Genomic DNA, 27,621 nt, shown 5'->3' with positions numbered 1-27,621 from the left:
GTCTCCCACAGAGCTCTGACCGAGCTGATGGAGCCGCACACCGCCACGCCCCCCACCATGGTCACCACGACGACGACGACGACGTCACAGCGCCGCACGGGGGGACAGGCGAGATGACCTCTGACCTCTGAGCTGCAGCCTCGCTCTCCTCCTGATCATCCTGTCGTATTATCACCAGAGGAACAAACACAAAACATTTAATTTCTATTTTACTAAATAAATTGTGAAGAAAACTGTTAAAAATGATTTATTTAATTAAGGCCTGTGCTGAGGCCGCATTTTGTAATAATGTAATTCATTTTCACATTTTGTAATAAACTTCTTGAATGCAATATGTAATAAACTTTGCTGCATTTTGTAATAAATTGTTACATTTTGCACAAAATTCTTAAATTTTCTATATAAAAAAGTGCAACACTTTTATTTTGTAACTAATGCAATATGTAACAACTTGTAACAAAATGCAACAAGGTTTATTACCTATTGCGTTTAAGAATTTTATCACAAAATGTGGCAGATCATTACATCATGAGGTGAATTTTTTTTTTGCATTATTACATAATGAATATATCTATATCTTAAATTACTCTTTAAAGTTATTAGGGAGAGATTCACATATATTTTGTTGTGCTTCGTTGCTCGATGACAATAAAGGAAAATTGAAATTTACAATATAACAGAAAATCCTCATTTTGGTGAAATTACAAGTTATTTATTTGATTTTATTTATTTTCCATTTATCTTCACGTTGACAGTTACACAGAATGAAAAAAAAGTACATTTACTCTGAGTGTATCTTGTTAGTTGTATTTTCATTAGTGCTGTAGTATTACAGTGCAGTAATATAACAATGTACAGTGTTATTGTTGTGTAGTATCACAGTAATGGACTGTTGTGTTACAGTGTTGTGGTACTGTAGTCTAACAGTGTTGTAGAACTACAGTATAATTACAGTAGTATTATCATAGCACCACTGTGTTATTGTAGTACTGTAGTATTACAGTGTTGTATTATCAGAGTACAGCTGTACAGTGTTGTAGTAGTATCACACAGTACCACAGTGTTAGTGTTGTAGTCGGTGAACACTGGTGTCATGTTGTAGTTAGTGTTGTATTACTATAGCTCTGTAGTATTGCAGTACTGTGGTACTCCAGTATAACAGTGAGGTAGTAGTATTGTATTGTAGTATTAGTGTAGTAGTACTGTAGTATTACACAGTCTCAGTGTAGCAGCTCTCACCTTGTCTCAGCGCAGCGGCAACAGTCGTCGTCCATGCTGCTGAGAAATTTGACCTCAGATCAGATCAGCTGCTGGTTAATTTTAGTCAGAGTCTCCAGGTCACGTGACCGACAGATACCCCCACCTCTTACCCCCCCTCTTACCCTCTTACCCCCCCTCCACTCAGAGTCACATGACTGGTCCTGGTCCTGGGTCCAGGGAGAGGAGTCGGGGTCTCTCAGCCAATCAGAGCGGAGGACCTCCCACCTCCTCTCTGACCTCTGGAGTTTCTGACCGCGTGTGTCCTCCTGCACGTTGGGACGTTGTCATGGTGACGGCAGCATCTGGTCCACACACAGCAGCCCTACAGAAGAAGGATGGGATGTAGGAGCTCAGTGCATCATGGGAGTTTGGTGAAATAAGCTAAAATGAGTCGTAGCAACAAGTAATAAATATTTGTCACATGAAGTAAAGACATTGGCCTTTGGTCAGCCCTAGATATTATGGTATTAAACTACATCTTTTTATTTAACTAGGCTAGTTAAATCACAGTAGCATACTGATGTGTTGAACTTACAGGCTTGTTACTAAGTATGTATTAATTATCATGATAAATAAAACTCAACCTCACACAGCTCCATGTTGTCTCTGTGTGGTGTTCAGGGACAGTCAGGACAGTCTGAGGTTGAAGTTTATATTAATGCACCGTGACACAGTGGCAGGTCTCTGTACGTCTTCACCACAGATCACAGATCAGCTGTTCAGCTGGAGGAGGAAAACTCAGCTGTTCTCGGTTCCACCGCGACGTGCGCCTGGCGTTTGTTTTTTCTCTCCATTTATCAAGCTCCGGTAGCGACCCAGGTAAAATACGGGAGGACACCGTGCAGCTTCTTCATTAAATCCAAACAGTCCGACACAGCGACGCAGACGCACTGCTCCTCTTTGACTCTAAAGTCTCAGCAACCGGACTTATACTGAGTCTCCAGACCAGTTGGACCAGTCCCAGCCTGGTCAGATGCGTAGAACTGATGAAGCCTCTTGGATGAAGGTGAAACGTCTTCAGACAAATAACTAAGTCCAGTTGCTTTCGATTTAACCTCCTTTGAAAAAATAAAAATAAAAAATGTTGTAGTGAAAATGATTTTTTTTTTTACACGAGTCAAAACGAGCGTCAAATCGCGTATCTCGCGTATCTCGCGTTTGGTCGCGCGTCAAAGCTCGCGCGAAAAGTGAGCTTTGACCACAAGGGGCTTCCCACCAAACACGATGAAATAGACGAAGACGCGATGGTCCCGTCGCCATAAAAGAATCGCGTGTATTGCGTCGCAAAAAAAAAAAGTCGCGTATACCGCGTCGCGCGCCTAATCGCGTCTCGCGCCTAATCGCGTCTTTGCGTCACGGCCTTTTACACCGCGGACGTAACGAATAAACGGTGACGGTGTGAACGGACAACATAGAACAGGACCAGACGTGGCGTTGTTTCCTCTTTTCACCGACAGCTCCAATCTCCCTTACTTACACTAACTACTGTTATTGTTGAGGCCAGAGAATTGTGGGATTTGTAGTTTTTGACCAATCGCAGGTTGTGCTCTTTCTTTTTTTGTGATTTTCCCGGTTCACACGTGTATTTTTTTTTTAGGGGCAAATGCGAGTGAAATGCTCGCCCATGGTGGGCATAAGAACATTTAAGACCTGTCTAAAATTATTTAAGACTTGAACACAATAATTCAACAAATTTAAGACATTTTAAGGCCTAAAATTTAGATTTTCAAATTTTTGACTTTTTAAGACCCCGCGGATACCCTGTAACTATTACCCCTGGCAAAAAATGTATTTAATGAAATTTAATTTAATTTTAATGAAAAACATCTGATACAGGATATAAATCCTTTACATCAGACTCAAATAAATAACATACAAAAATTAAACACAAATATACCAACTACATACATAATCACTAAAATACATATAACAGAATAATCCCCAAAAATCTCAATAAAACTACAAAACAAAAACAAGAAAGAGAAAGAGAATTGTATTGTTCTGTATATAATTATATATATATACCGTATATATATATAAAGCAATTAAAAAAATGTTTTTTTCATTGAAAGAGATTACTGTTTCATTTATACTTTGTTGGATTGGTTTTTTGTTTCTTCAGTGTTTTTTAAACAGCCAGAAATGATCTCATCTGGTCTGGCTGTTTAAATAGATTTTAAAAATGCAAATATACAGTACATCAGTCAAATACATTGGGAACATTTCCCCATGTGTTTCAAATTTAAACTTCAAATCTCATTAAATTTGCTAATAGTTGGGGAAAAGTTCTTTAATTGTGAAATAATCAAAAGTTTATATATTCTACATTATAAATGTTGTTTATTTGACCAGATAACATTTCATTTAAATCCCATTTTGTTCCTGAATCCACCAAACTGCTGGGATCAGAATAATCCTGATGTTCTGGATCAACGTTTTCCTGATCCGACTAAAAAGCTCTGAACGACACAAACTGATGAAGGTTTGATCCATTTTCAAGATTTGATCTGATCAATGATCCAAAATCCGATCAGTTTTTAACCCTTTGTAACAACTGGGTCCAGGACCAGAAAGTGACTTCTCCCACGTTCTCTGAGGAACCTGAACTCACCACAAACGACTCAGACTTGGTTCACTTCAACTTTATTGAGTTTTTTTTTTTTCTTTTTTTTTCTTTTTTCTTGTTTGACCAGGGTTCAGACACTTCACAGTTTATGAGTCGGACCAGAACCAGAACCAGAACCAGGAACCAGGTCCAAGAGTCCTGATCTGGATCCACATCCCAACACAAAACCACGACAGCATCAACAACAACAAACAACAAACATTTCAACACATGAAACAAAACAAAACAAAACAAAATAGACAAAATAAAGGTCAGTATCAAAAAAAAAAAAAAAAACTACGACACCATCGTTACCCAGCAGCCCAGAGGAAGACGTCGGGACCGGGACCGGGACCGGGACCAGGACCAGGACCAGGACCAGGACCAGGACCAGGACCAGGACCAGGACCAGAGCCAGAACCAGGTCAGGGAGCAGCTGGTGGGGGGAGGGGAGGGGAGAGGGGAGAGAGGGGGGGGGGGCACTTAGCAGCTACAGAACCAGAACCAGAACCAGAACCAGAACCAGGACCAGGACCAGGACCAGGTCTTCCCCTCAGGAGCTGGAGGAGCAGTAACAGTCAGACGGGTCCAGAACCAGAACCAGCAGCAGGTCCACTGGTTCATTTACACACAGTTCAGTCAGTCGGGACCAGATCGGACCGGGACCAGGACCAGGACCGGGACCAGAACCAGAACCATGTGAAGTTCTGGTCCTGATGATCAGTGGAGACTTTGTGGACCTTTCACAGAGCGGTTGGTCCTGGTTCTGGACTCAGAAAACCACTTTAAACTGGACCAGATCCCAGACGGGTTCATCTGATCTGGATCGAACTGATGGAACTGGACTCTGGTGAACCCGGGTCTCAGGTCTCAGGACCCAGTTCTGCCCCCCCCCTCCCCCCCAATCAGACTCTGGTTCTGGATCTCTCTTACACACACACACACACACACACACACACTGGTTCAGTCTCACTTCCTGTGATTTTCAAATTAAAAGTTTCACCGATTAAAATTATTATTATTAGGATTAATTTTCCAAATAGAAAAAAAACAACAAAACTGGTCCGGTCCAGGATAACAGAGTCCAAACTGATCAATGAACTGATGAATTATTGATGACACACACACACACACACACACACACACACACACCCCCCCGACCCCCCAGCAAAGAGAATCCAGACCCAGACCACCAGCACCTGAAGAGCTGAACCCTGGTTCAACTTGGACCAAAAACTACAAAAACCTCTAAACCTCCAACCGAGAGAGAGAGAGAGAGTGAGTGAGTGAGAGAGTAAGGGGGTGGGTGGGTGAGTGAATGAGTGGTTGTCATGGAAACGACATGATTGACAGGCTGGCCCCTCCCCCGCCGCATCGCGCCGCCGCCGCAACTCGCTCAAAGGCAACAAGGAAATGAGAGAAAAGAAGAATAAGATGATGATGATGAAGGCAGCAGCGGTGGCGGTGGCGGCGAAGGGGGAGAGGTGAAGGTGTGTTAGTGTTGGCGGTCCGGTTCCATCCGGTTCCATCCGGTTCCATCCGGTCGGGTCCGGTCACTTGAGGTCCAGCACCATGCTGGCCGGGTTCTCCAGGTATTCCCGCCACAGGTTGGAGAAGCGGCACATGGTGGCGCCGTCGATGATGCGGTGATCCGCCGACCAGCTGACCGCCATGATGTGAGCCGGGACCACCTGACCGCCGGCGCCGAACCGGGGCAGCACCTGAGCACGCGCACACACACACACACACATTAGTCGGTTGCCGCGAAATGCGATGCTAATTTCTGTTAGCCCGTCTATGAGGTTTTACATTATACGTTAGCATTAAGCTAGCGGACTTTATACTTGTGAGAATGGCTGTGTGTTTTGAACGTTGTTGGTTTGATTGAACATCTTTGATGCTTAAATACATATATTACCGCTTAATATATTGCTTTACTCTTTATTTTATGCCATTTTTACTGTAGGGCAGGCTAATCTTCAATTCGGCGTGACAAATAAAACCATGAAGCAAAAAGATTTTGCCTTTTGTTTGAGAACTGACATTATGTACAATAATTCAGTTAACAGTTGTAAATGTACCTTATAGGGTTTATTTTTTAATATTTTACCATTCAAAAGCAAGCTCAGTGCTGTCTGTCCCATAGAAGAGCATGATAGCGGCAGCCTGCTGTAGCCCCTCTGTTACATCAATCGCTCTGCTTGTGGTGCAATACATACAACAGTCTCCAGCTGCAATGAAGCACACGCTGGAGTCGAGCAATGGGGGCGTGGTTTTTGTGATTCCTGATTGGACGGAGGTAAATTCATGCAAAACCACTGATGCGCGTTGCCTTCAGGGACAGTTTTTCATCAACAGTCTCTGTATTTCCCTCTAAAACAACTCTGTGTGGTAACGTTGTGTTAGTATCTCATAGCGTGGTGAATGTGCAGCTCACAACTTGTCCACCAGAGCGTTGTGGAGTTGTTGGATTGTGTATTTGATGAGTTTGATGAGGGAAACCAAGAAATCCCATAATGAGCCTCCGTAGCGTAGCTCTGAGCAGCTCACGGCTCTGCTCTGGATTATGGCAATGGGCCAATTTGACAAAATGTTGAACTATCCCTTTAAACTCTAATTACCTTTCTTTCTTTTTTTATTATATACCCTGCACACACACACAGGAAGGGGGCGGGGCTTGGCTTATCTAAGTACCTTGACCTCTGTGGTGTGTTCATGGGTCGTGGGAAAGTCTGGAACTCACCTGCATTTTCCCCAGCGCTCCGATGGCGACCTCAGGAGGGAGGATGACTGGTTTGGCGTACGTCCCTCCGATCTACAACACACACACAGAGGAAACAGGTTGTGGTTAGAGCGGGTCTAGAGTCCGTCTCCGTCCTCAGAGCGGCGGCGTCTGGACTCACTGATCCGATGTTGGACAGGGTGAACGTTCCCCCCGTCAGCTCCGACGTTCCCAGCTGCCCCACGGCGCCGAGCGTCTGCAGCCGGTTCAGCTCCTGGGCGATGTCGAACACGCTGAGCAGCTGCACGTTCTTCACGTTGGGCACCAGCAGACCCTGACTCGTGTCCATCGCCAGCCCGATGTTGTGAGACGCCTGAGGGCAAAGAGACACACCAAGGTGATTAGATATAAATGATGTGAAGTAACCGGGTCAGACTGATCCAGACCCAGTGATCTGATCGGATTCTGGGAAACCTGATCAATGACAACTGATTAATGATTATCTGACACATAACAGGTCTGATCTGCTGTTAAAGGGATATTCAGCTACAAATTCAGTTGGGACAGACTTTCAAACCAAGAACTTTTTTATCTGGGCCAGATGTTTTCAGTGACACAAACATACGAAATGTAGAGAAAAAGGGTTATTTTCTGCCTCTGCGCTGGTCTCACATTTGGGCTTATTCTGACCAAATGGTAGCTCCTATCAGAAAAAGAAGCAGACCGTGGTCGTCGTAAGGATTTCCTGAACACTTTGGTATGATTTTGGTGTTTCTACAGTAAATATTTTGGAAACACTTGCAAGTTATAAACAGGGGTCCCTCCTGCTTCTCTTTGTATTAGAGTCAATGGGCGGCAGGAAGAGACCTGGCCGCAATGAGAGGCTCACAGTTTAAATTTTGTAAGTCTCTCTGCTTCGATGAACACATTGTTAGAGAGAGGACACGTTTGTCTACAAATGTGGAAAAAATCATGTGTGTAGAGTGTAATTTGTGGCTGAAAGCAGCGTGGAAAGAGAAAAATGATGTCACCCATGCTAGCCTGAACATTCTGCGCAATACACACCCATTATAATCTCAACACTTCTCCAAATATGATCATGGTCATTAAACAGTGATTGATCAAAAACTATAATACCTATCAAAAAACGTGAATTAATACACCAATAAACGAGTGTTGTGTCTTGGAGAAGTCAGAGGACAGAGCCTCGCTGTCTTTGCCCCGTGGCACTAACTAAAAGTGCCCAGTTTGATCGGATAAAACCTTGAAAACGGGTTATTGCAAAAACTAAAACCAGATCACGTGATCCAGTCTCTGTTTTAATCTGGATCAAACCCTCAGTTTGTGTTGATCAGAACTTTTTAGTCGGATCAGCAAACTTTGACCGTGTTTGTGTGTGTGTGTGCACCAGCGCGCACGTGAGAGACGGGCCGCCACAGACTCGTTAATTAATAGGAAACACTGCTGGTTGGTAAGTTTCATTTTTACCGCACACCACTGGCATGCATGCTCGCTTCTCTCTCTCTGTGCAGAATCAATTTGTGTCTTGGTCTTGATTCTGTGACACTGCACCACACACTGGTCAACGTATGGGAAACAATAGGTGTGTGTTTGAGTAAAATGATAGTTTGTGTTTCATTCTATAAACTACTGTAATGGGAAATTTTGGTATAGCATGTTATGTGCTTTAAGACTAAGGCACAAACATGTTATTCAGGTGAACATTCCTATACTGACAATTTATGTGGCCTTATCAGGGGAAGCAATATCCACACAGAGTAGGCCCGAGGTCAGGACCTGAAGGATCTCTTTGACACAGTGCCTGTGGAGATTTACCACTCTCACTATCAGGGGGTGAAGCCAGGCATGGCGCCATATATTTTGTCTGTTCAAAGCTTTGTTGAACTATAAGATAGCGTGTCTCTAAACTTCTTCAGCTCACTCACTCACTGACTGTACTCCTGTTCGGTTGTGTGTGTGACTCCATTCATGAATGCTTTTTATTAAAACTCAAGAAAGACAGCTGACGTGTTCAGTCATCTTTTTTTAAATACTTTATAGAAGGAACAACATTTTTTGCCACCACAATCTGGCGACCACGAAGGGACCCCATCTGTGAGCGGATTTTTTGGTTCTGGACCAAAGGTGCTTAGAGTGTGCACGACAAGGGCTTGGGCTCTTGGAAAACCTCAAACTCCCCCACAAAAGAAGGTTGAGAAGAGGGCCTGACGTCTGGAGGACCGAGAGTCCCCTCACTGTTGGGGTCCAATGAACTCGGTGGCTACGGAAAACACCTCGCTGCTTCTTTCTGGTGAGTTTCGAAAAAAGAAAAAGGCCGAATTGCGCAAAGTTTGCCTCTCTGCCTACTATTTAAAAGTAGAGTCGGCAGACGTGCCGGGCACCATATCTCTCCCAGCGGAAGGATGACACACGGTGTTTGAGAGGACAGGCTTGTCCTAGGTTTTAGAATCTAGATGGTCAGAGGGCCGTAATCCTCGGGTCTGAGGGCCGTAAACCTCATGGAAATAATAAGGTTCAAGATCTTATTCTAGTGGTTTGAGTCCACTAGATTTAGCGGTAAAAGGAAAAAATAAAATAAAATAAGGTTCAAGTCCTTATTCTTGTGGTTCAAGTCCACTAGACTTAGCAGTAAGAGAAAAAAATAAAATAAAATAAGGTTCAAGTCCTTATTCTTGTGGTTCAAGTCCACTAGACTTAGCAGTAAGAGAAAAAAATAAAATAAAATAAGGTTCAAGTCCTTATTCTTGTGGTTCAAGTCCACTAGACTTAGCAGTAAGAGAAAAAAATAAAATAAAATAAGGTTCAAGTCCTTATTCTTGTGGTTCAAGTCCACTAGACTTAGCAGTAAAAGAAAAAAATAAAATAAAATAAGGTTCAAGTCCTTATTCTTGTGGTTCAAGTCCACTAGACTTAGCAGTAAAAGAAAAAAATAAAATAAAATAAGGTTCAAGTCCTTATTCTTGTGGTTCAAGTCCACTAGACTTAGCAGTAAAAGAAAAAAATAAAATAAAATAAGGTTCAAGTCCTTATTCTTGTGGTTTGAAACCACTAGACTTAGAAGTTTATTTGTTTGCCTGTTTTGGGCGGTTTAACAATTTTGACTGTCTGAAAAAAAAAAAAAAGAGAGTAAATTAAAGTTGGAATCTGTTAAATGAAAATAAAATAAATATCCAAATTTAGTAGTAGGCTACTATTTTCATGGTAAATTAATTAGTAATTAAAGAAAAGTAACCTAAATTGGTCTGTTTAAAACAAAATCATAATTAATAGTGACATTTTTCCTATTACTATTAAAGGAGTAATAGTGAGTAAAAGAGTTAAATCTAAATTTGATTTCTTTTAAGTAAAATTGCAAACGTCTGAGAGAATAATCATGGGAGCAGGTAATAGCAAACCCTCTGGAGGTAATCCATCCGAGGGACCAGATTATGAGGCCCCAAATGTAAAGTACATGATGACTAACTATGGGAAGGAAGCCGTAGCCCAATTAGATCTGTGGGTCAGAGAATTAAAATTTCCAAAAACAGGAAGCCTCAGCGTTAAACAGCTGGAGTTTCTACACATGAGATTACAGATAATGGCGGAAAAGCAACTAAATAGTAAAGATAAAAAAGAAAAGGAAATTGAGATAGACTGGAAAGCTTTTGACATGTGGATGCATGAAGCAGAGCGTAGGCAGGGCTCCAACAGGACCGTGCCCCAGTGTCTGAAGCTGGATCCGGACCTGGACTCTGCTCCACCTGCACCTCCACAGCCACAGCAGCACCAACCTCCACCTCCACCTCCACCTGAAATTCAGCCTGCACCTGGCCCTCAACCTCAGCTTCCACAACTCCACTCCTCGCCATTATCTCCATCTGCATCTTTAACCACATCACCAGATCTGGCAAACGCATATGCCACTCTACAAGAAACACTCAGAAACCTGAGTCTGAGTCCCCCACCATACAACCTCAGCTCCGCAACGCGGTCGGGCCTGGGTTTCAAGAAAATCACAGACTCGGCCACGGCCGAACCAGGAGCAGAGGGACACGTGACGGCGCCCGTGATTGAAGTGGCCGTGGGAGATGGGCAAGTACAACTAGTGTACCTGAGGCCATGGACAGTGGACTTTAAAAAGGCCAAGGAGACAAAGTTGAGGACTGAGAAAAGGGCAGCAGATAAAAAAGCAAGTAAAATCATGGCTTCGCTGGCTGCAGACAATGAACGCAACCGCGAATACCGCAGACGCAGATGGCAAAACAGAGGCCGTGACTGCGGGCGCGGAGCAGTGGGCCGAGGTGGTGGAGACAGAGACTGTTGTTTTCGTTGCGGGAAGAAAGGACATTGGGCACGGGACTGCCGCACACACATGGAAGCAGAGGATTGACTAGATGGTGGGAGCGGGAGTCAGGACGGATCTAGTGGAGACACTGAGCCGGCTGGGAGCATGCTGGAAAGTAACACGTGAGAGCACCAACACTAACACACACTGATACACAGACACATGCTGCACGCCGTAACACTGATACTGCCACTGATTCTAGTTAAGCAGCTGTGAACTTGATAATAAATAGCTTAAATTCAGCGACACGTATTAGTAGACAGTTGGTGTGGGTGGGACATTTTTCTTTGATTTTTTTTTAAGATACCCAGCTCCACTAAAATGCATTTGTTCCTAATTTGGGAAATTTTTCAAACATTCATTGCTTAGTTATGACAGAAGTTCAGTTTTTAAATTGATGAAAAAGGATTGTATTTGTTTGTTAGGTTTATCTTTGATTTGGACACTAGACAGGGTATAAGTGAGATAAGGGTAGAAAACTATCAATGCTTTTCCACCACCCCGACACGCAAATCATGTTACGGGGGAAAGTAACTCTCCCCCTGCTCTGTTGTGCTGCAGCTCAGAGCACACACACACACACTTTGACGTCACATGCCCGCGCTGCAGTCTAGGCGGGGATTGTCTGAATTCAAATAGGTTATTTTGAGATAATGTTAAATGTATTGCCTCAACAATCTGAACCACACATCTCATTGGTGAATCCTGCATGTACAAACTTGGATAATTGGGTACAGAAGCTAAATGCTTCCTTAAACTAGACGGCTACAGCTGATCCTGAGGTGCACTTTAAAGAAGTCCTGAGGGCAAATTGCACATTGTTGAATAATGATGTTGAAGTTGAGGATGAGATCATATTTCTTTTTGACTATCCCAATTTTCACATAGACAAGAAACGGTTTAAATCTGTTGAAAATATCTCGGAATCAAAAGATGTTCTCAGTCATCTCTGGGCTAAAAGTAAGCATGAAGTTCTGATTAAAAACAACTATGAGCCTGTTGTTATAACAATTACATCACACTGTTTTGTCCCTGTTGTAACCAGTATCCTCTCAGACATGAAGCAGTTAAAGGCATTAGACCTGTGTATGATGCTTTGTTGAAAGCTGGTGTGATTGGGCCATGTGCTGGTTCTCCAGTGAGAACCCTCATTTTTTCTGGTGCATAAGATTCGACCTGAGGGCGAGCCTGTGGAGTGGAGATTTGCGCAGGGCCTGCAGGCTGTAAATGTTGCTGGGCAGGCCAGGGCGCCGATGGTACAGAATCCATACACTATTTTGTCTTGAATTCCAACACATAGTAAATGGGTTTTTAGTTGTTGATCTTTCAAACGCTTTCATGTAGTTTGACAGTCAATTTTGGTTTTGCCTTGTTGTTTTTGGTGGGACGCTGTATGCGTCCGCTTGTTTTGCGTGAGGGTCAGTGTGAATCTTCAACGATTCATAACTTTGCTCAGAGGGACAGACTGGAGACTCTGGAGCGGCCAGAGGGGAGCGTTTTGGTTGCAGAATGTTGATGGTTATTTGGATTGCATGTGAGACCAGAGAGAGATGCATTAAAGCTGCTCTGGCTTTTTCACCCACCTGGCTGTACAGGGGCACTAGGCCAGCCTGTCCAAACTGCAGTTTGTTGCCACAGAGGTCACATTTTGGGTCACGTGATCACAGCAGAGGAAAAATCCCTCTCATTCAAAAAGAAAATTTCAATTCGGAGAATCTCCAAACCTTTTAAAGAAACAGGTATTATGATTTTCTTTGGCCATGGCAAGCAAGCAGAAAATGGGTTGTTCATTGTGCAGTAATTTAGGCACCATTAGCAGCAATTGCTCATGGGAAAGGCCTAAAAGCTCAGACCCTGTCACTTAGATGTGACACTGACGACTGTGGAGGCTGACGACAGTTTTTCAGTGACTTTAAAATAGTAGCAGAAAAAACCTCCAACACTTGGACTACCTGACTGCTCATGACTTGGACCATAACTGTGGACGAGAAGGGTGGGATTATGATTTCTGACAAGTACTGTTTTAACCCTGTTACTCTCCTGCCAACAGTTGAAGATGGAAAGCCACGTGACCATGTGGCCATCATAATGTCTGTTTACTCCCACAGGCCAGAGTTAAAGGATACTCTACTCAGTTTTTTTTTGTTGTAGATTGTTAATTTTAGCAGGATGTTGAACACATTGGGGTGAATGGAGACAACTTCAATGGAACTTAAATGATCAGCATTAGATGGTGTTTTTAGATGAAATTCTGATGCCAAACGAACACCTTGTTGTGCTAAAGTCCACATTAACGACATTGACCCCTTTCCTCTTTAGGTCTTACCAGGACAAATGCAGCTGCACATGTAGCTTCAAGGCTATTTCTTGTCTCACACATGTTGTGCCAGTTGTTTTTCTCTAACATCCCTGATTCCATCCCCACAGTTGTGGCTGACACTGGCAGACGCCACCCGTTTGATAAGACTGTCTCTGGGCGAGGGCAATCTGTGCTGTTTTTCTCCCTTGTTTACATTTTCCTCCAGTGTGAAGGTGACACATGGGTTGAACCATGTGTCAAATGGGGGGATGACTGATGATTGAATGATTGAAGTATGTATGGAATCACTGGCCAGTGTGTGGATGAATGATGTGGTATTGTGCATTCTCGTTGTTGTCTGTTTGTTTTTTCCTGTTGTTTGTTTTTCGTATAAATTTTACCAACAGGTGAAGGTTGCCCTACAGGGCCAGTAGACACAGAGCTGTGTGACCGCAGGTCAGGCGACTACATCGTGGTGAACGACCATGACATCCCTGTAAGCAGCTCGGGTGCGGCCTAAGGGTGGCGACCAGTTTCCTGCTGGTTATCTCCATCACCGCGTGGCTGTCGGTGCTGTTACTGAAGGAGATCTACAACCGCAGGACGAGCAACAACGTCATGACAGATTCACCTCACCCAGACCACAAATCTACACCACACGCTTTGCACTCTGGTGAAGACATCTGCTGTTACTGTGAGTAACACAACATCGAGCTGGAGGACAACGTCGGATGCAGGGCAGTGATGAGAGCTGCAAGGGTGCTGACCAACGCAAGATGCCGTGCTTGCGCTGCCCTGTCACATGAGAAAGGTAACTCTGTGCCGTTGAACACCTCTTCCTAAAATTCTGGGGGCAATGATTGCTTTTACCCAGAAAGAAATGGCCCTGCACTCGTAGCTCACAACCCGACAGAGGAACGGCTGAGGATTCAACGCAACTGTGGTGAGTTACGAGGGGCTGAAGGGTTGTTCCTGGAATGTTTCCACAGTTGTTTTGAGAACAACTCCACTTTTCCCAAAGGACCACAAATCCTACTACTCAGAGAAGCGCAGTTTGTTCACTGTTACACCCAGAGAGCAGTCTCTGGGTACATCAGCACGTGGATAACCTGTGATGGCGACAGGTAATGTGGGACGACAACTTGGACATCTTCAGATGTGACCTGATATGGTCGCAGGTTTCAATTCTCATAAACATTGACTTTAGGATCACTCTCACTCTCACAAGAACTACAGAGTTGCAGGATGAGCTCCTTTAAGTTTCCATATTCAGTGTTGATAATTTTTCACATTGAGTGATGTAACCAATAAAGTTGTTTTTTTATTATGTTTTCAGTTTAGGATAATCACAAAACACCATGTTTGGTTTTCATGCATTGCTATATGTGTGGGTTTGATGTTTTTGCTCATCTTTAACAGTAGTATTTTATCATTGCTTGTGATTTTGTTTCTACTGCTGGACATGACGGTGATTACTGAAAGTCTGAATTTCACAAACACAGTTTTGATATCTCTGATTGTTTCATGTTTTTGGTTATTCGTACCATTGGTGACATCAGTGGTGGACTGGAATGTAGAGTGGGTTTCCCCCCTTCTGGGGAGGACGATGAGTTGCTTTAACTTTGTATTTTGCCTTAATCATTCCTCACTGATGTGCAACTTATGTTTTATGCGTGTTGTTCTGAACTGTATTGGAGCTGTCATGTCCTGTTGATGTATGAGAGGGAATCAAGCATTAGCCTTGTCACGAAGGGTTAACTCATGGAGAACTGTGTGCCAGGACGTGTGAAAAGAACTGTAACATTTTGTTTTTTTATTATTAGTCTAATTACGCTCGTGTAATCAATGTTAGTGATTCCTACTTATAGTTAAACAACGATCATGGTTTTTGGAGATGTTTGATTTATCAGCTTACACCGTGTTATGATTTTAATCTTTTTTCCTTACGTTTTAGTCTCACAGTTTGATTTGATTTGTTTTGTGTTATTCTGGGTCTTCTGCATATTATTTGAAGTAGATTATTTTAGTATTGATTATGGGATTTTTTCCTCATCATATTCGAGGTTTTTCCCCTTTTATCTTAAGTTAAGTGCAGCTAGACGGATGAGTCTTTTACCCTCCTCTTGTCAAGTGAGGGGAGGGGTTTTGGCTCTTCTGTGCCTGTGACCTGGGGTCCTCTGCCTGGGGTCTGTAAACTCCCGAGTTGGAGACTGGGGGTGCTGGCGTTTGGCTGGTGCGGGGCAGGGCACCAAAGGTCATGGGGTAGTTCAGTACAAAATTTTCCTGTTTCTTGTTTGGTTTAGCATAAAAATGCTAAAAAGGGTGGAATGTAATGGGAAATTTTGGTATAGCATGTTATGTGCTTTAAGACTAAGGCACAAACATGTTATTCAGGTGAACATTCCTATACTGACAATTTATGTGGCCTTATCAGGGGAAGCAATATCCACACAGAGTAGGCCCGAGGTCAGGACCTGAAGGATCTCTTTGACACAGTGCCTGTGGAGATTTACCACTCTCACTATCAGGGGGTGAAGCCAGGCATGGCGCCATATATTTTGTCTGTTCAAAGCTTTGTTGAACTATAAGATAGCGTGTCTCTAAACTTCTTCAGCTCACTCACTCACTGACTGTACTCCTGTTCGGTTGTGTGTGTGACTCCATTCATGAATGCTTTTTATTAAAACTCAAGAAAGACAGCTGACGTGTTCAGTCATCTTTTTTTAAATACTTTATAGAAGGAACAACATTTTTTGCCACCACACTACTGATAACAATTTCTCCCAAAAATGACAACTGGTCAAAATAACAAAAAAAGATGCAGTGTTTTCAGACCTCAAATAATACAAAGAAAACAAGTTGATATTCATTTTTAAACAGACCACTAATGTTTTAATTTAGGAAGAGTTCAGATTAATATAGATGGAAATTTAAATTTTAATCCTGCAGCAGCAGTGATTGTTTATTGATTTACTGATTATTTACTGATACATATATTATAGTTCTAAGATTTTCTATTAAAATAAAGCCAATAATGATATTTTCTGTGTTCTCTTTTTATTTGGAAAAGTACCAAAAAGTATCGAAAAGTATTGAAAAACATTTTGGTACCGATACCGGTACCAACATGTTGGTATCGTGACAACACTAGTTGTCAGATGAGGTCTGGCTGTTTAAACGACATTGAAGAAACAACAAACAGCAGAGAAAACAACACAAACATCCCATTTTCAAATAAATCCACTCTGAGTGTCTCCATGCTGCTGTTCTACCTGTTGTTTACACATTTAAAACACTCATTATCTGGATTTGGTCATCTAGAGAAGCTTGTATCTGCTCTGAACAACTGGGGTAAAGGTAAAGATGGATTACGTGATCCTGGATGGCAAAACAACGGATTGAAACAACTGGGTCTTAAAGAAAAAGTTTGAATCTACAATGTAGAAAGTGTCCAGTCTGGACCGGGTCGTACCTTGTAGGTGATGTTCTGACAGCTCTGGTCCAATGAGGAGTTCAGGATGGGGAAGTGCAGGAGTCCCAGAGAGGCAGCCTGAGCCAATGAGAGCACAGCATCAACGTCAGCATCAAACATCACGTGACCAATCAGCATCAAGGTCGCCCCCCGCCAAGCCCCGCCCCCTCGCCCCACCTCTCAGCCCCGTACCTTGATGAAGAAGGGCATGAAGCTGAGTTTGACCCCCCGGCCCTCGGCGAGGGGCCGGAGCTCCGCCCGCAGTGCCACCAGGCGGCTCAGGTCGACCTCGTCACAGTAGCCGAAGTGAGGGATCATCAGAGCGGCCGTCATCGTCTTCACCATCGCTTTGTGGAAACCTGGTCAATAACAATCTGGTGTTAAAGGGATATTCAACTACCAATTCAGTTGGGACAGATTTTCAAACCAAGAACTTTATCTGGGCCAGACGTTTTTCAGCGGCCTGTGGTTTTAAACTAATACAAATTAATGTAGATTGAAAAACAAGTAGCTAATGTTTATTCATCGTTTTCATTTTAAAATTGGTCACTTTTGACACCGGCCCATCAAACAGTGCAGAAAAACAAAGAAAAAAGCTTCAACTGAACAGAAACTGAGGTAGTGGCGATAAGAGAGGAGAGTGTGTTGTGTGTGTTGGTGTGTTTGGCAGAGCCTTGATCTAATGGTGCGTTCCAGGCAACCCGTAACTCGTGTTTTTCCGACCTGTTCCTATGGTTACCCGTTGGAACGTACAGTCAAACTCGTAACTTCCCACCTGTGAACTCGTACTAGATCGATGTACTCCCAGTTCCCAGTTGTAACTCGTAACTGGTGACTTACGGGTTCAAAAGCCTGCCTGGAACGCATCATAAATGTGTGGTAGACAGTGCTCAGAGCAGAACTGGTCTCTGATTGGCTCTGGCCTGAGGCTCAGAGGTTACCACGGCAACTTGAGGTGGTTGCCAATGACGATAGAGGCCCTCCAGGCTGAGGCAGACAGAAACGTGGAGAAAAGAGGGTGATTTTCTGCCTCTGCGCTGGTCTCACATTTGGGCTGATTCTGAGAAAACGGTAGCTACTATCAGAAGAAGAAGCAGACCGTGGTCGTCGTAAAGACTTCCTGAACACTTTGATATGACTTTGGTGTTTCTACAGTAAATATTTTAGAAACATTTGCAAGTTATAAACAGGGGTCCCCTCTGCTTCTCTCAGAAAATCTTTGTATTAGAGTCAAGAGACCTGGCCGCAATGAGAGGCTCACAGTTTAAATTCTGTAAGTCTCTCTGCTTTGATGAACACATTGTTAGAGAGAGGACAAGTTTGTCTACAACTGTGGAAAAGATTATGTGTGTAGAGTGTAAATTGTGCCCGTGAGCAGCGTGGAAAGAGAAAAATTCAGACAATTTCTGGCAACTTCTCCCACTCTGACACGAACATTCCGCCCAATACACACCCATTATAATCTCAACACTTCTCCAAATACGGTCATGGTCATTAAACAGTGACTGATCAAAAACTATAATACCTATCGAAACGTGGATTAATACACCAATAGACGAGACTTGTGTCTTGCAGAAGCCAGAGGACAGTGCTTCGATGTGTTTGCCCCGTGGCCCTAACTAAAAGTTCCCAGTTTTAGCAACAACTTGCTTCCCGTATGAATTTAAATCAGTAAAATTGTGGTCACCTAGATGCACCTCAAAGGTCATAAAGAAGGAAAACAGTATTCACAGTCTACTGAAGGCTAAAGGTTCAGGTTTTTCTGCAATTCTTATACCACCATCTGGGTCTGGGTCAAACCTACGCCCTTTAAAGAACCAGAACTAACCGACTAAGTGATTGATTGATCAGCTCATGGTCAATAATCTCAGAGTCTCTAAAGTCTGCGCTGATGTAGGGGTGGGCGATATGGCGATATTAGATCGTGAAGGATTAGAGCGTGTAGACGATCTGCCAAAGTGCAGAGATCGTAGGATCGTCTGGGGCTCATTCTATAAATTGCAGTTCTATGCTGCAAAGCGCAAACAAAGGACATTTGCAAAGTTTGCTAAAAGAGATAACAACAGTTACTTTATTTGACCCTTTTGAATCAGCTATTTAGTGTTTTGATATACTTAAAATCCTGTTAAAATGACTGTGTTGAATAAAACAAAAAGTAATGTCTTCATTGATATTTTACTTTCATGTTTATTGAAAGCTACCATTCAAAACTGCAACTATTTAGATTAAAATCTGTTCAGAAAGGTTCTTTGGCCTAAATTGTCTGTTTTTCTTTTTTCAATTTAAGATCGTGATGAAATCGAAATCGTGACTTCATTTTTAAAAAATCATGATATGATATTTTTGCCATATTGCCCCCCCCTACGTTGATGTCACAGTTTCCCGTTGCTGACTGCTGAGATGACCTCTGACCTTTGAGGGGCTCGGTCACGTCCTTCCCGGTGAACACGGGTCTGGGGATGGCGGGCGGGGGCTTGATGGCGGCCGGAGCGCCGGCGGGCCGGGCGGTGGCGGCGGCAGCGGGAATCGCACCCGGACCCGGAGTGTGGATCTCCTGGAACGGAGTGGGAGGTAAGATGGCGCCGGTCTGCCGGGCCAGGAAGTTCAGGATGTCCTCCTTCAGGATGCGTCCGTCCCGTCCCGTCCCCACCACCTCGCTGAGCTTGATCTGAGCACACGCCGGTAAAAACACAGTTAACCCTTTAGCTGCCGAGGCTGAATTTGTAACATCGGATAATAAATGGTTGTAAGTGTTAGGTGTCTCCTCCTCTGTGTCTCTAACCCTCCTCTCCTCCATCTGCATTTGTTTTCAACTAGGGCTGCCACGATTAGTCGACTAGTCACGACTACGTCGACTATTAAAATCGTCGACAACTAATTGAATAGTCGATGCGTCGTTGTTGAATTTTTTTTTAATTTTGTTTTTCTCTCAAAACTGCTGCTGCACCTTCCACACACGCACCCGCCGCCGCCGCAGCCGCCCACCACACACACATGCACTCACTCACTCAGTACACATAGGTGTTCTCTCTCTTTTCTCTCTCTACCTGTCTTGTCCCTCATCAAGCGGCACCGGTGTAGCCCCCCCCCCCCCCCCCCCCCCCCGCCGCCACCGCTCCTCTCTCTCTCTCTCTCTCTCTCTCTCTCTCTCGTCAGTCATTTTAAATGAGAAGCGCTACTAGGAGCGGTACCGCCGCTCCACTGTTTTAAATCACGGACTGAAAAACAGCCGTTCGTCATTTAAAAATAAAACCGCAGACTTTGAGAGTCGGTGTTGGAGAATAGCTACTAGAACGTTACCGCGTCCGGTCACAGCGTCCTGGTCACGTAATGAGCGCTCATCTTAACGAGCAAGTCTTCTCTCCCGGCGTAAATCTACGTCAATATTTTCCGGTAGCTTCTCATCACAGTCTGCACCTTGCAGAGTTTGAGCTGCAGCTCAGTTTCACTTGTTTTCATTTGACAGTTTCACACAGAACTTTCTGTTGAGTCTTTCCATGTTTCTCCTTCTGTGACAGTAAAAAGGGAACATTTACATTTTTTCAGACAAGACGATTGTCTTATAAACTATTCGATTTTTTTTAACAGAACGACTATTATTTACACTGAGCAAGTTATATTTGAATGATAAGCCTACCAAAACTTTATTATTGTGAATAATTCCTTAGTTTCAGGTGTCCACCTCATTTTATTTAAATGTAGCTATGTTTAATGCCAGAGACAAATGAAGGAAAGAAAAACCTAAAAAACCTTTAAGTATTTATTTTGGTGTTGTTTAGGCCAGTGCCTTATCCTTATTTTACTCAGCTGTTTGCACTTTATGCTACAGTTAAAGCTGCATATTTCATTAAAAGTTTAATGAACTATCATCTTAATTGTCTTTATTTTTAGTTAGCATATACCTTAAACACTTCAAGCTGAAAGCTAATGATGGTATATAAGAGCAGCTGCGATAATCTGTATGTTTTGCATTCAATTTACGTATGATCCGATTAGTCGACTAATCGAAAAAAATAGTCGGTGACTAGTCGACTATCAAAATAATCGTTTGTGGCAGCCCTATTTTCAACAAAGCCAGTGAGAAATCAGTGGACAGTGGTTCTCAAACTTTTTAATATCAAGGTCCCATAATCAAGCACAAATTTACGAAGGAGTATTAAGGCCAGTCAAAAAAAAAAAAAAAAAGTCAGACGAAGGAAAAACAAAAAAAAGCCAGGCAAAAAAAAAAAGGGCCAGGTATAAAAATAAATAAATTGAGAAATTATCAAAGTATATAGTCTGTGGCCATGGCTTCCTCTACAGATGCCTTGATTAAGCTGTAGGCTACTTCAGAATCGGCTTGAGTAATGAGGATATTCTCTCTCTTTTGGCTCATAAACACGGTGTGGTCAGAAGTATAAGGACATTGAACACACAAACTTGGAGGAGGTGGCCGCAATCGTACAAAATGAAATAGCTGGAGGGGGAGGCCTATGTTCTATCACAAGATACAATAAGGCTCTTCTGCTCTACATCTTTCACTTCTCTGCTCGAGCTCTGTCTGTTTTCCCTCCTTTCAAAATGAAATTGCAGACGTTACTGCTGTAACTTCTTGTTGTGCCACCGCCCGATCCTCCGTCACTCTCGTGAAGCCGGGACAAAGCCTCTTGGACACAGTTTGTTTTTCCTCTCTTGATTTCTAATCGGCTCGGTTCAGATTTTGCCGGCAGGAAAATGTGAAATCTGGTGTTTATCTCGCGTGCTCTCTTTTTTCACACTCCCTCTTGCCCTCGATCCACATATAAATGACACCATCAAAATGAAACACAGCTGGCCACAGCTGGCCACAGCTGGCCATGGTAGTCCAGGTCAGTCCCATGTGTCAATCACGGGCTACAGAGGTTCAGCGAGACGCGTGGGCATGAGAATTAATATTATCATTGATGACGTATGACACGCATTGCCAGGAAAGATCCGATCTGTCTGTTTAGACTGCAGACGTATTGGCAAATATCCGGTTTGTATCTGATTTATTCCCACATATAACAGGGGCCTGAATCTGATCTGACAATATCCGATTCCATGCGCATTTTTCCCGTTTACACATTCATGTTACAGATCCGATCTGAGCCACATGAGAGGAAAAAATCGGAATTAGGCCACTTGAACCATGCAGTGTAAAGACAGCCTGAGACATACATTGTTACAGTATCAATACTCTGCACATCCCAGCAGGTGAAGGGTTAAAACCAGTCTCAGTCCTAACGACCGGACCGGCGTGGACGTGGACGGACTCACATTGTTCTCTATGGCGAGGCGTCTGACGGCCGGCGTGGCCTGAGTCTTGTGACCTTTGATCTCCTGGTGTGTGTGCTCCTCCCGCGCCATCGCCGGCGTCTCCACCACGTCCTCCTCCTGGATCACCTCTGAACACACACACAGCGTCCGGTCAGAACCAGAACCACAACCAGAACCACAAACAGAACACAGATAGCGGTTTCACACTGGTTCCCGAACGCAACTTTGAACCGGCCGGCGCGTTCAGACTGGAAAAATAATTGGTTCGGAACCTGAAAAGTCGGTTCGCAGCGGAACCAAAAAATAGTTGGTTTTTCCTTGCGAACCGTGACATCATCAGTGGGCAAGTCACTTAAGACAAGCAGGAAAGCAGCAGGAAACCGTAACCATGTTATATACAGTATAGCTTAGTAAAATAAAACTTAATGCAGACTGATCGGTTCATTGTAAAACATTTATTTATTGATGTAAATGTGGCGATTTCTGTAACTTACGTACAGACAGAGCCCCGAGGCAGCGCTGCTCTGTCCACACGGGAAGCTTCACTTTTCATTCAAACAAATAATGCTACTGCCACAATTGTTAGATTTCATCAATGAGACCAACATTTATCTCCTAAACATAATTTAACCAGCCGGTGGTAAACCTCTAAAAACCTGCGGGTAAGTTAATTAGCGATCGTTTTCTCCCTCCCGGGATGACGACGGAGGTTGGCCGGCCGAGCAGCTCTGCAGAGCGGCTGCTGTCTCTGTGATGTCCCGGTCGCTGCGGAGCTTCACTTCTCCGAAAAACATTGGAGAAGACTTCTAAACAGCCGTCATTTGGATAAACTGGCCGTATATTTGGGATCTTAACAGTTACTTTCTCGCATGAAAAAATATTAAAAGTAAATAGTACGGTAGTTTGCTGTTTCGGAAAGAGCCGTTGCTGTGTTTACTTCCGCCTGTGTGACGCGGAATGACGTCCTCCCACTTTGGTTCCACTTAAACTGGTGTGAAAGCTGCTGGTTCGCCAGACGGCACCGAGGTTCTGAGGCCTGGACTACACGAATACGATATATTTCTAAACGCACATTTTTCTGTCCAATTGGACCTCTCAACCACACGAACACAGCGAATTCACCCACATAAACGGAGAAATCGTTTACCAGTTTTGCCTCTTTATATGGACAGAGATATTTCTGTTGTGTGGACCGAGTTTTTTTTTAAAACGAAGACGAAAATATCCGCTTAAAAAAATATCCATATACGTGTAGTCCAGGCCTGAGACTCCAGAACCGAACCAGAGCCAGAACCAGAACCGTGCCAGTGTGAATCCGCTAAGAGAAACATAAACCTGGACTCGGTCTCACCTGAGCTGGACTCGGTCTCGATGTCGACCAGCGGTTTCCCCACCAGCGCCGTGGCGTCCACGTCGTAGTAGAGCCTCTTGATGACGCCGTCGTAGCGGCTGGTGATGGTGACGGACGCCTTGTCGCTCTGGACCTCACAGATGCTGTCGAACTGGGACACCTTGTCCCCCTCCTTCACGTACCTGAGGGACACACACACCGGGCTCAGCTGGACCAGGACCTGAACTGGTCTCAGCACCAGGACCTGAACTGGTCTCAGGACCAGGACCTGAACTGGTCTCAGGACCAGGACCTGAACTGGTCTCAGGACCAGGACCTGAACTGGTCTCAGGACCAGGACCTGAACTGGTCTCAGCACCAGGACCTGAACTGGTCTAATGGGTCTGTGGTGGATTCACTGGTCTCAGTGTTTGTGTTTGTTCTGTGGTGTCCATTTTGACAAGAATATTTATTTTCATTTTAGTCTGAGTCACTCACCATAGACTGGATTTAGTTTAACCCTCCTGTTGTCCTCCTGGGTCAAGGAAGGAAGGAAGGACAAAGGGAAAGATGGGAGGAAAGAAGGAAGGGAAAAAGGAAGGAAAGATAGATGGAGGGAGGGAACAGATTGGGTCAATTGGGTCAAAAAGGAAGGAAGAAGTAAGGACGTAGGGAAGGAAGGAATGAAGGAACGAACAAACGAACGAACGAAAGATGGAGGGAGGGAGGGAACAGATTCGTTCAAGGAAGGAAGAAGAAGGAAGAAGGAAGGAAAGAAGGAAGGGAAAAGGGATTGTGGAAAGAAGGAAGGGTGAAAGGAAGGAAAGAAGGAAGGATGGAGGAAGGGAACAGATTGGGTCAATTTGACCCAGAAGGACAACAAGAGGGTTAAATCGGTGGAAATCAGTTTTAGTCTCATTCTAGTCTTTTGATGTAATTTGACAGTTTTGTTTTACTGTGATAGATTTTGCAAAAGGATGTTTGTCATAGTAGTAAAAACTCCATTAGCGTAGCCTACCTTTAACTATGTGTTTAGTTATTTAAACTAAGAATGTACCATATTACTCTTGTATAATAAAAATGAATGTCTAAGTGCAATACATAATCATGTCCTTCACAGGTTCCTGTTTATTCTCTAACTAACCAACCAGAGACCTGACTGAGAGTTTGAATTTGAGTTAAGATAAGATAATTATTTGGTTAAAAAGGAAAACAATCGAGGCATTGAGGATGGTTGTAATAGAAAGTTTTCGTTAAAGTTTTAGTTGGTACCTACCACTCCTTCACCGTCACCTCCATGATCCCCTCTCCGATGTCCGACAGCTTGAACTGGACGATGGGTCCTCGACTCACTGCAGGAGAAACACAGCGACGTCGTCATCATCATCATCATCATCATCATCATCATCATCATCATCATCATCATCATCATCATCATCATCAGGAATGCTCCGATCAATCGGCCGATATCTGGAGCCTGAACAGGTCGATTGTTGATCGTCGCGCTCTCAAAGCGCAGATCAGGAAACACACAGCGTTCAACCACCGAGTGGGAGCAGCTTCACCTGTCTGAATCCCAAACACTACGTAGCGGACGGCCGCTTGCTTAGTGGCAGGACAGTAACCACACATCGGTGTTTACATCCCGCTGAGTGACCGAGCAAACACACAAAAACAAGAGGGATCTGCAATTTGATACTTTTAAAGAAATAAGACAAATTTTGTCTGCGGCGGCTTCCGTAGCGCAAATGGATGCATCACGTGCAACGCGTGAACACAAGAGCGCGCCCCAGGCAAATTCAATCCAGGACTGTTTAGGCTGTAAAAATGTCCTGAATTACATAGTTTAGTGTAAACTCTGGACTATCTCCCTTCAGGACATTTGGATTGCGGCGAACAAGCAGTAAGGAGGAATATAAAATGGTTTTTGTGTAGTTTTATGGACATTTCTGTGTCGGGCCCTATTAATCTAATACACTGAATTTAATTTTCTGGTGAACTATTCCTTTAAAATCTTGATTGTATTTACTTATTTCAGTATAAATGGTTTTATTTCTTCAAGTGATGCACAAGATCATAAATACAGGACATGGAGGGTTATTATTCTCTCATCCAGTTAGCGGTCGGTGTCCGTATGGGCAGGTTTATGATCGGTATCGGCCGGAGGGAAGCATCCCATAATCATCATCATCACTGCCTGACGACTCAGTCAGAACCAGGGCCCGACAGAAACACAGATTTTAATCTTCCGAGTCATAAAAACCTGCTGGTCTGGATTCTCTGAGTCCATCAGCAGAAACCAGGAGGATACTCGACACCGGACGACTTCCTCAATTCCTGAAAACCTGAATCTGGACGAACCAGATCTGTCAAACGTGTTAAAGGGACAATGAGGAGTTTTTATTTGGTTATAAAAAAGTCTCATATTAATGTGGATGAATCTACGTTTCCACTTGTTAATGGGCCCATTTTCGATAAATATATGGTTTTGTCTCTATCGTTATTTTGTTATTATTAGTGGTGGTGAAAACACTTCGCTTTTCCAAAACTCCTCGTTGTCCCTTTAAAATAATAAAATAGAAAACCCTGAGAATGAACTGAGAAGGTTTTAGTTTGAAGACCACCAGGGTCCAGGTCTGGTCCAGGTCCAGGCCTGGTTCTGGTTCTGGTTCTGGACTCACCCGCGGTGGAGTGAAGCGTCCTCCTGCTGAACATCTGGAGGCTCCGGTCACATGTGGAGACAAACGGCGGAGCGGTCCGGACCGGTCTGAAGCTCTGCAGCCGGAAACACCGGCGGCGGTACTGCTGAGTCAGCTGACCGGGAGAGAACACACACACACACACACACACACACACACACATCAGCTGGTCAGGTACAGACACCTGGACTCTTTGTAGCCTGACATTAAAGGGATAGCTATGAAATAATAACGTATAATTGTGTAACATTACGACACATGAAGCAAATAAATACTCATAACTACTTGCGCTTTTTAAATCCCTCCGCCCAGCAGCCGTGTCTGGAATGTAGTTCCGGCTGCATTTCCCTCTAAAACAACTCTGTCTGGTAACGTTGTGTTATTATCTCATAGTGTGGTGAATGTGCAGCTCACAACTTGTCCACCAGAGCGTTGTGGAGTTGTTGGATTGTGTATTTGATGAGTTTGATGATGAGGGAAACCAAAGAAATCCCATAATGAGCCTCCGTAGCGTAGCTCTGAGCAGCTCACGGCTCTGCCCCGCCGATCTCAAAACAACATGCACCAGATAATAAAAGGTGATGAACCTACTGCTATGACTATAGGGATTATGGCAATGGGCCAATTTGACTAAATGTTGAATTATCCCTTTAAGGGAAGAGAATCTTTCACTTAGTAGGATCTGAATAAATGTTGAACTATCCCTTTAACCAACGCCACTTCAACTGATAGACAGTAAGAATGAAACAACAACAACAACAACACTACAGACAAAACAAAAAAAAAGACATCAGCTGACGTCAGAATCTCAGCTGCTTCACGCTGTTCCAGGTGCGACGCTGTGACGTCACTCTCTAAACCCACCTGGACGCAGGTGCGCGTGCATGAAGTGAACTCGGTTTGTTTTTTTAATGTAATGTAATGTAACTGAGAGAGATGTAGCATCAGAGTTAGCAGCAGGTGCAGCTAACAGACGCTGCTGCTGCTGCTGCTGCTGCCGGCTGCGGCCGCGTGACGGAGTGATGTCATCGCTTCAGCTCGACGTCGGCACGAGACCGACGGAAACACGTCACCGTGTTAAACTTTTACAGCTTTATCTGTTTTGTTTTTGTTTTGTTTTGTTCTGTTTTTCTTTTCAACTCACCAGCCGCCTCAGAGCACTGAACGAACCTCTGGTCACCGCCGCCATCTTTCCTCTCTCCGCTTCTACGTCGCTGCCGCACGCCCCTCCGAACAGCCAATCAGCGCTCAGAGTTTTTTTTTTTTTTTTTAAATCAACAGCTTTATTTAAAAGAAGTTGTCAAGTACAAATAGGTATACAGGGAACAGTATACAATGAAAATAGATAGATAGATAGATAGATAGATAGATAGATAGATAGATAGATAGATAGATAGATAGATAGATAGATAGATAGATAGATAGATAGATAGATAGATAGATAGATAGATAGATAGATAGTATACAATGAAAATAGATAGATGATAGATAGATAGATAGATAGATAGATAGATAGATAGATAGATAGATAGATAGATAGATAGATAGATAGATAGATAGATAGATAGATAGATAGATAGATAGATAGATAGATAGATAGTATACAATGAAA

The 27,621-nt window shown here is 43.6% G+C and overlaps 1 protein-coding gene across 1 annotated transcript; it reads right to left on the bottom strand.

Annotated features, from left to right (window-relative positions):
* Window positions 1-5,400: 5,400 nt before the first annotated feature.
* Window positions 5,401-27,264, bottom strand: LOC146989236 (lipoamide acyltransferase component of branched-chain alpha-keto acid dehydrogenase complex, mitochondrial-like). The gene is made up of 11 exons (XM_085775201.1): window positions 27,154-27,264; window positions 25,992-26,124; window positions 24,587-24,662; window positions 23,332-23,513; window positions 21,981-22,108; window positions 19,116-19,371; window positions 16,896-17,062; window positions 16,704-16,781; window positions 6,769-6,960; window positions 6,609-6,680; window positions 5,401-5,586 (listed from the first exon to the last, which is right to left on the bottom strand). The coding sequence occupies exons 1-11, from the start codon at window positions 27,196-27,198 to the stop codon at window positions 5,419-5,421; spliced, it is 1,497 nt and encodes a 498-aa protein (XP_085631327.1). The 5' UTR covers window positions 27,199-27,264; the 3' UTR covers window positions 5,401-5,418.
* Between the last annotated feature and the right edge of the window lie 357 nt (window positions 27,265-27,621).

Source organism: Trachurus japonicus, chromosome 4 (assembly GCF_045865225.1).
Source record: "Trachurus japonicus isolate A0001 chromosome 4, Traja_1.0".
Classification (NCBI taxonomy): domain Eukaryota; kingdom Metazoa; phylum Chordata; class Actinopteri; order Carangiformes; family Carangidae; genus Trachurus; species Trachurus japonicus.
This window is presented reverse-complemented; position numbering and strand designations above follow the sequence as displayed.

Bases quoted from the DNA above. Each gene is read 5' to 3' on its own strand.
- LOC146989236 (XM_085775201.1), bottom strand. From the start codon at position 27,198: ATGGCGGCGGTGACCAGAGGTTCGTTCAGTGCTCTGAGGCGGCTG. The intron at 26,125-27,153 runs GTGAGTTGAAAA...TCTCCCGGTCAG, and splicing joins TCAGTGCTCTGAGGCGGCTG to CTGACTCAGCAGTACCGCCG. The intron at 24,663-25,991 runs GTGAGTCCAGAA...TTTCTCCTGCAG, and splicing joins GACGCTTCACTCCACCGCGG to TGAGTCGAGGACCCATCGTC.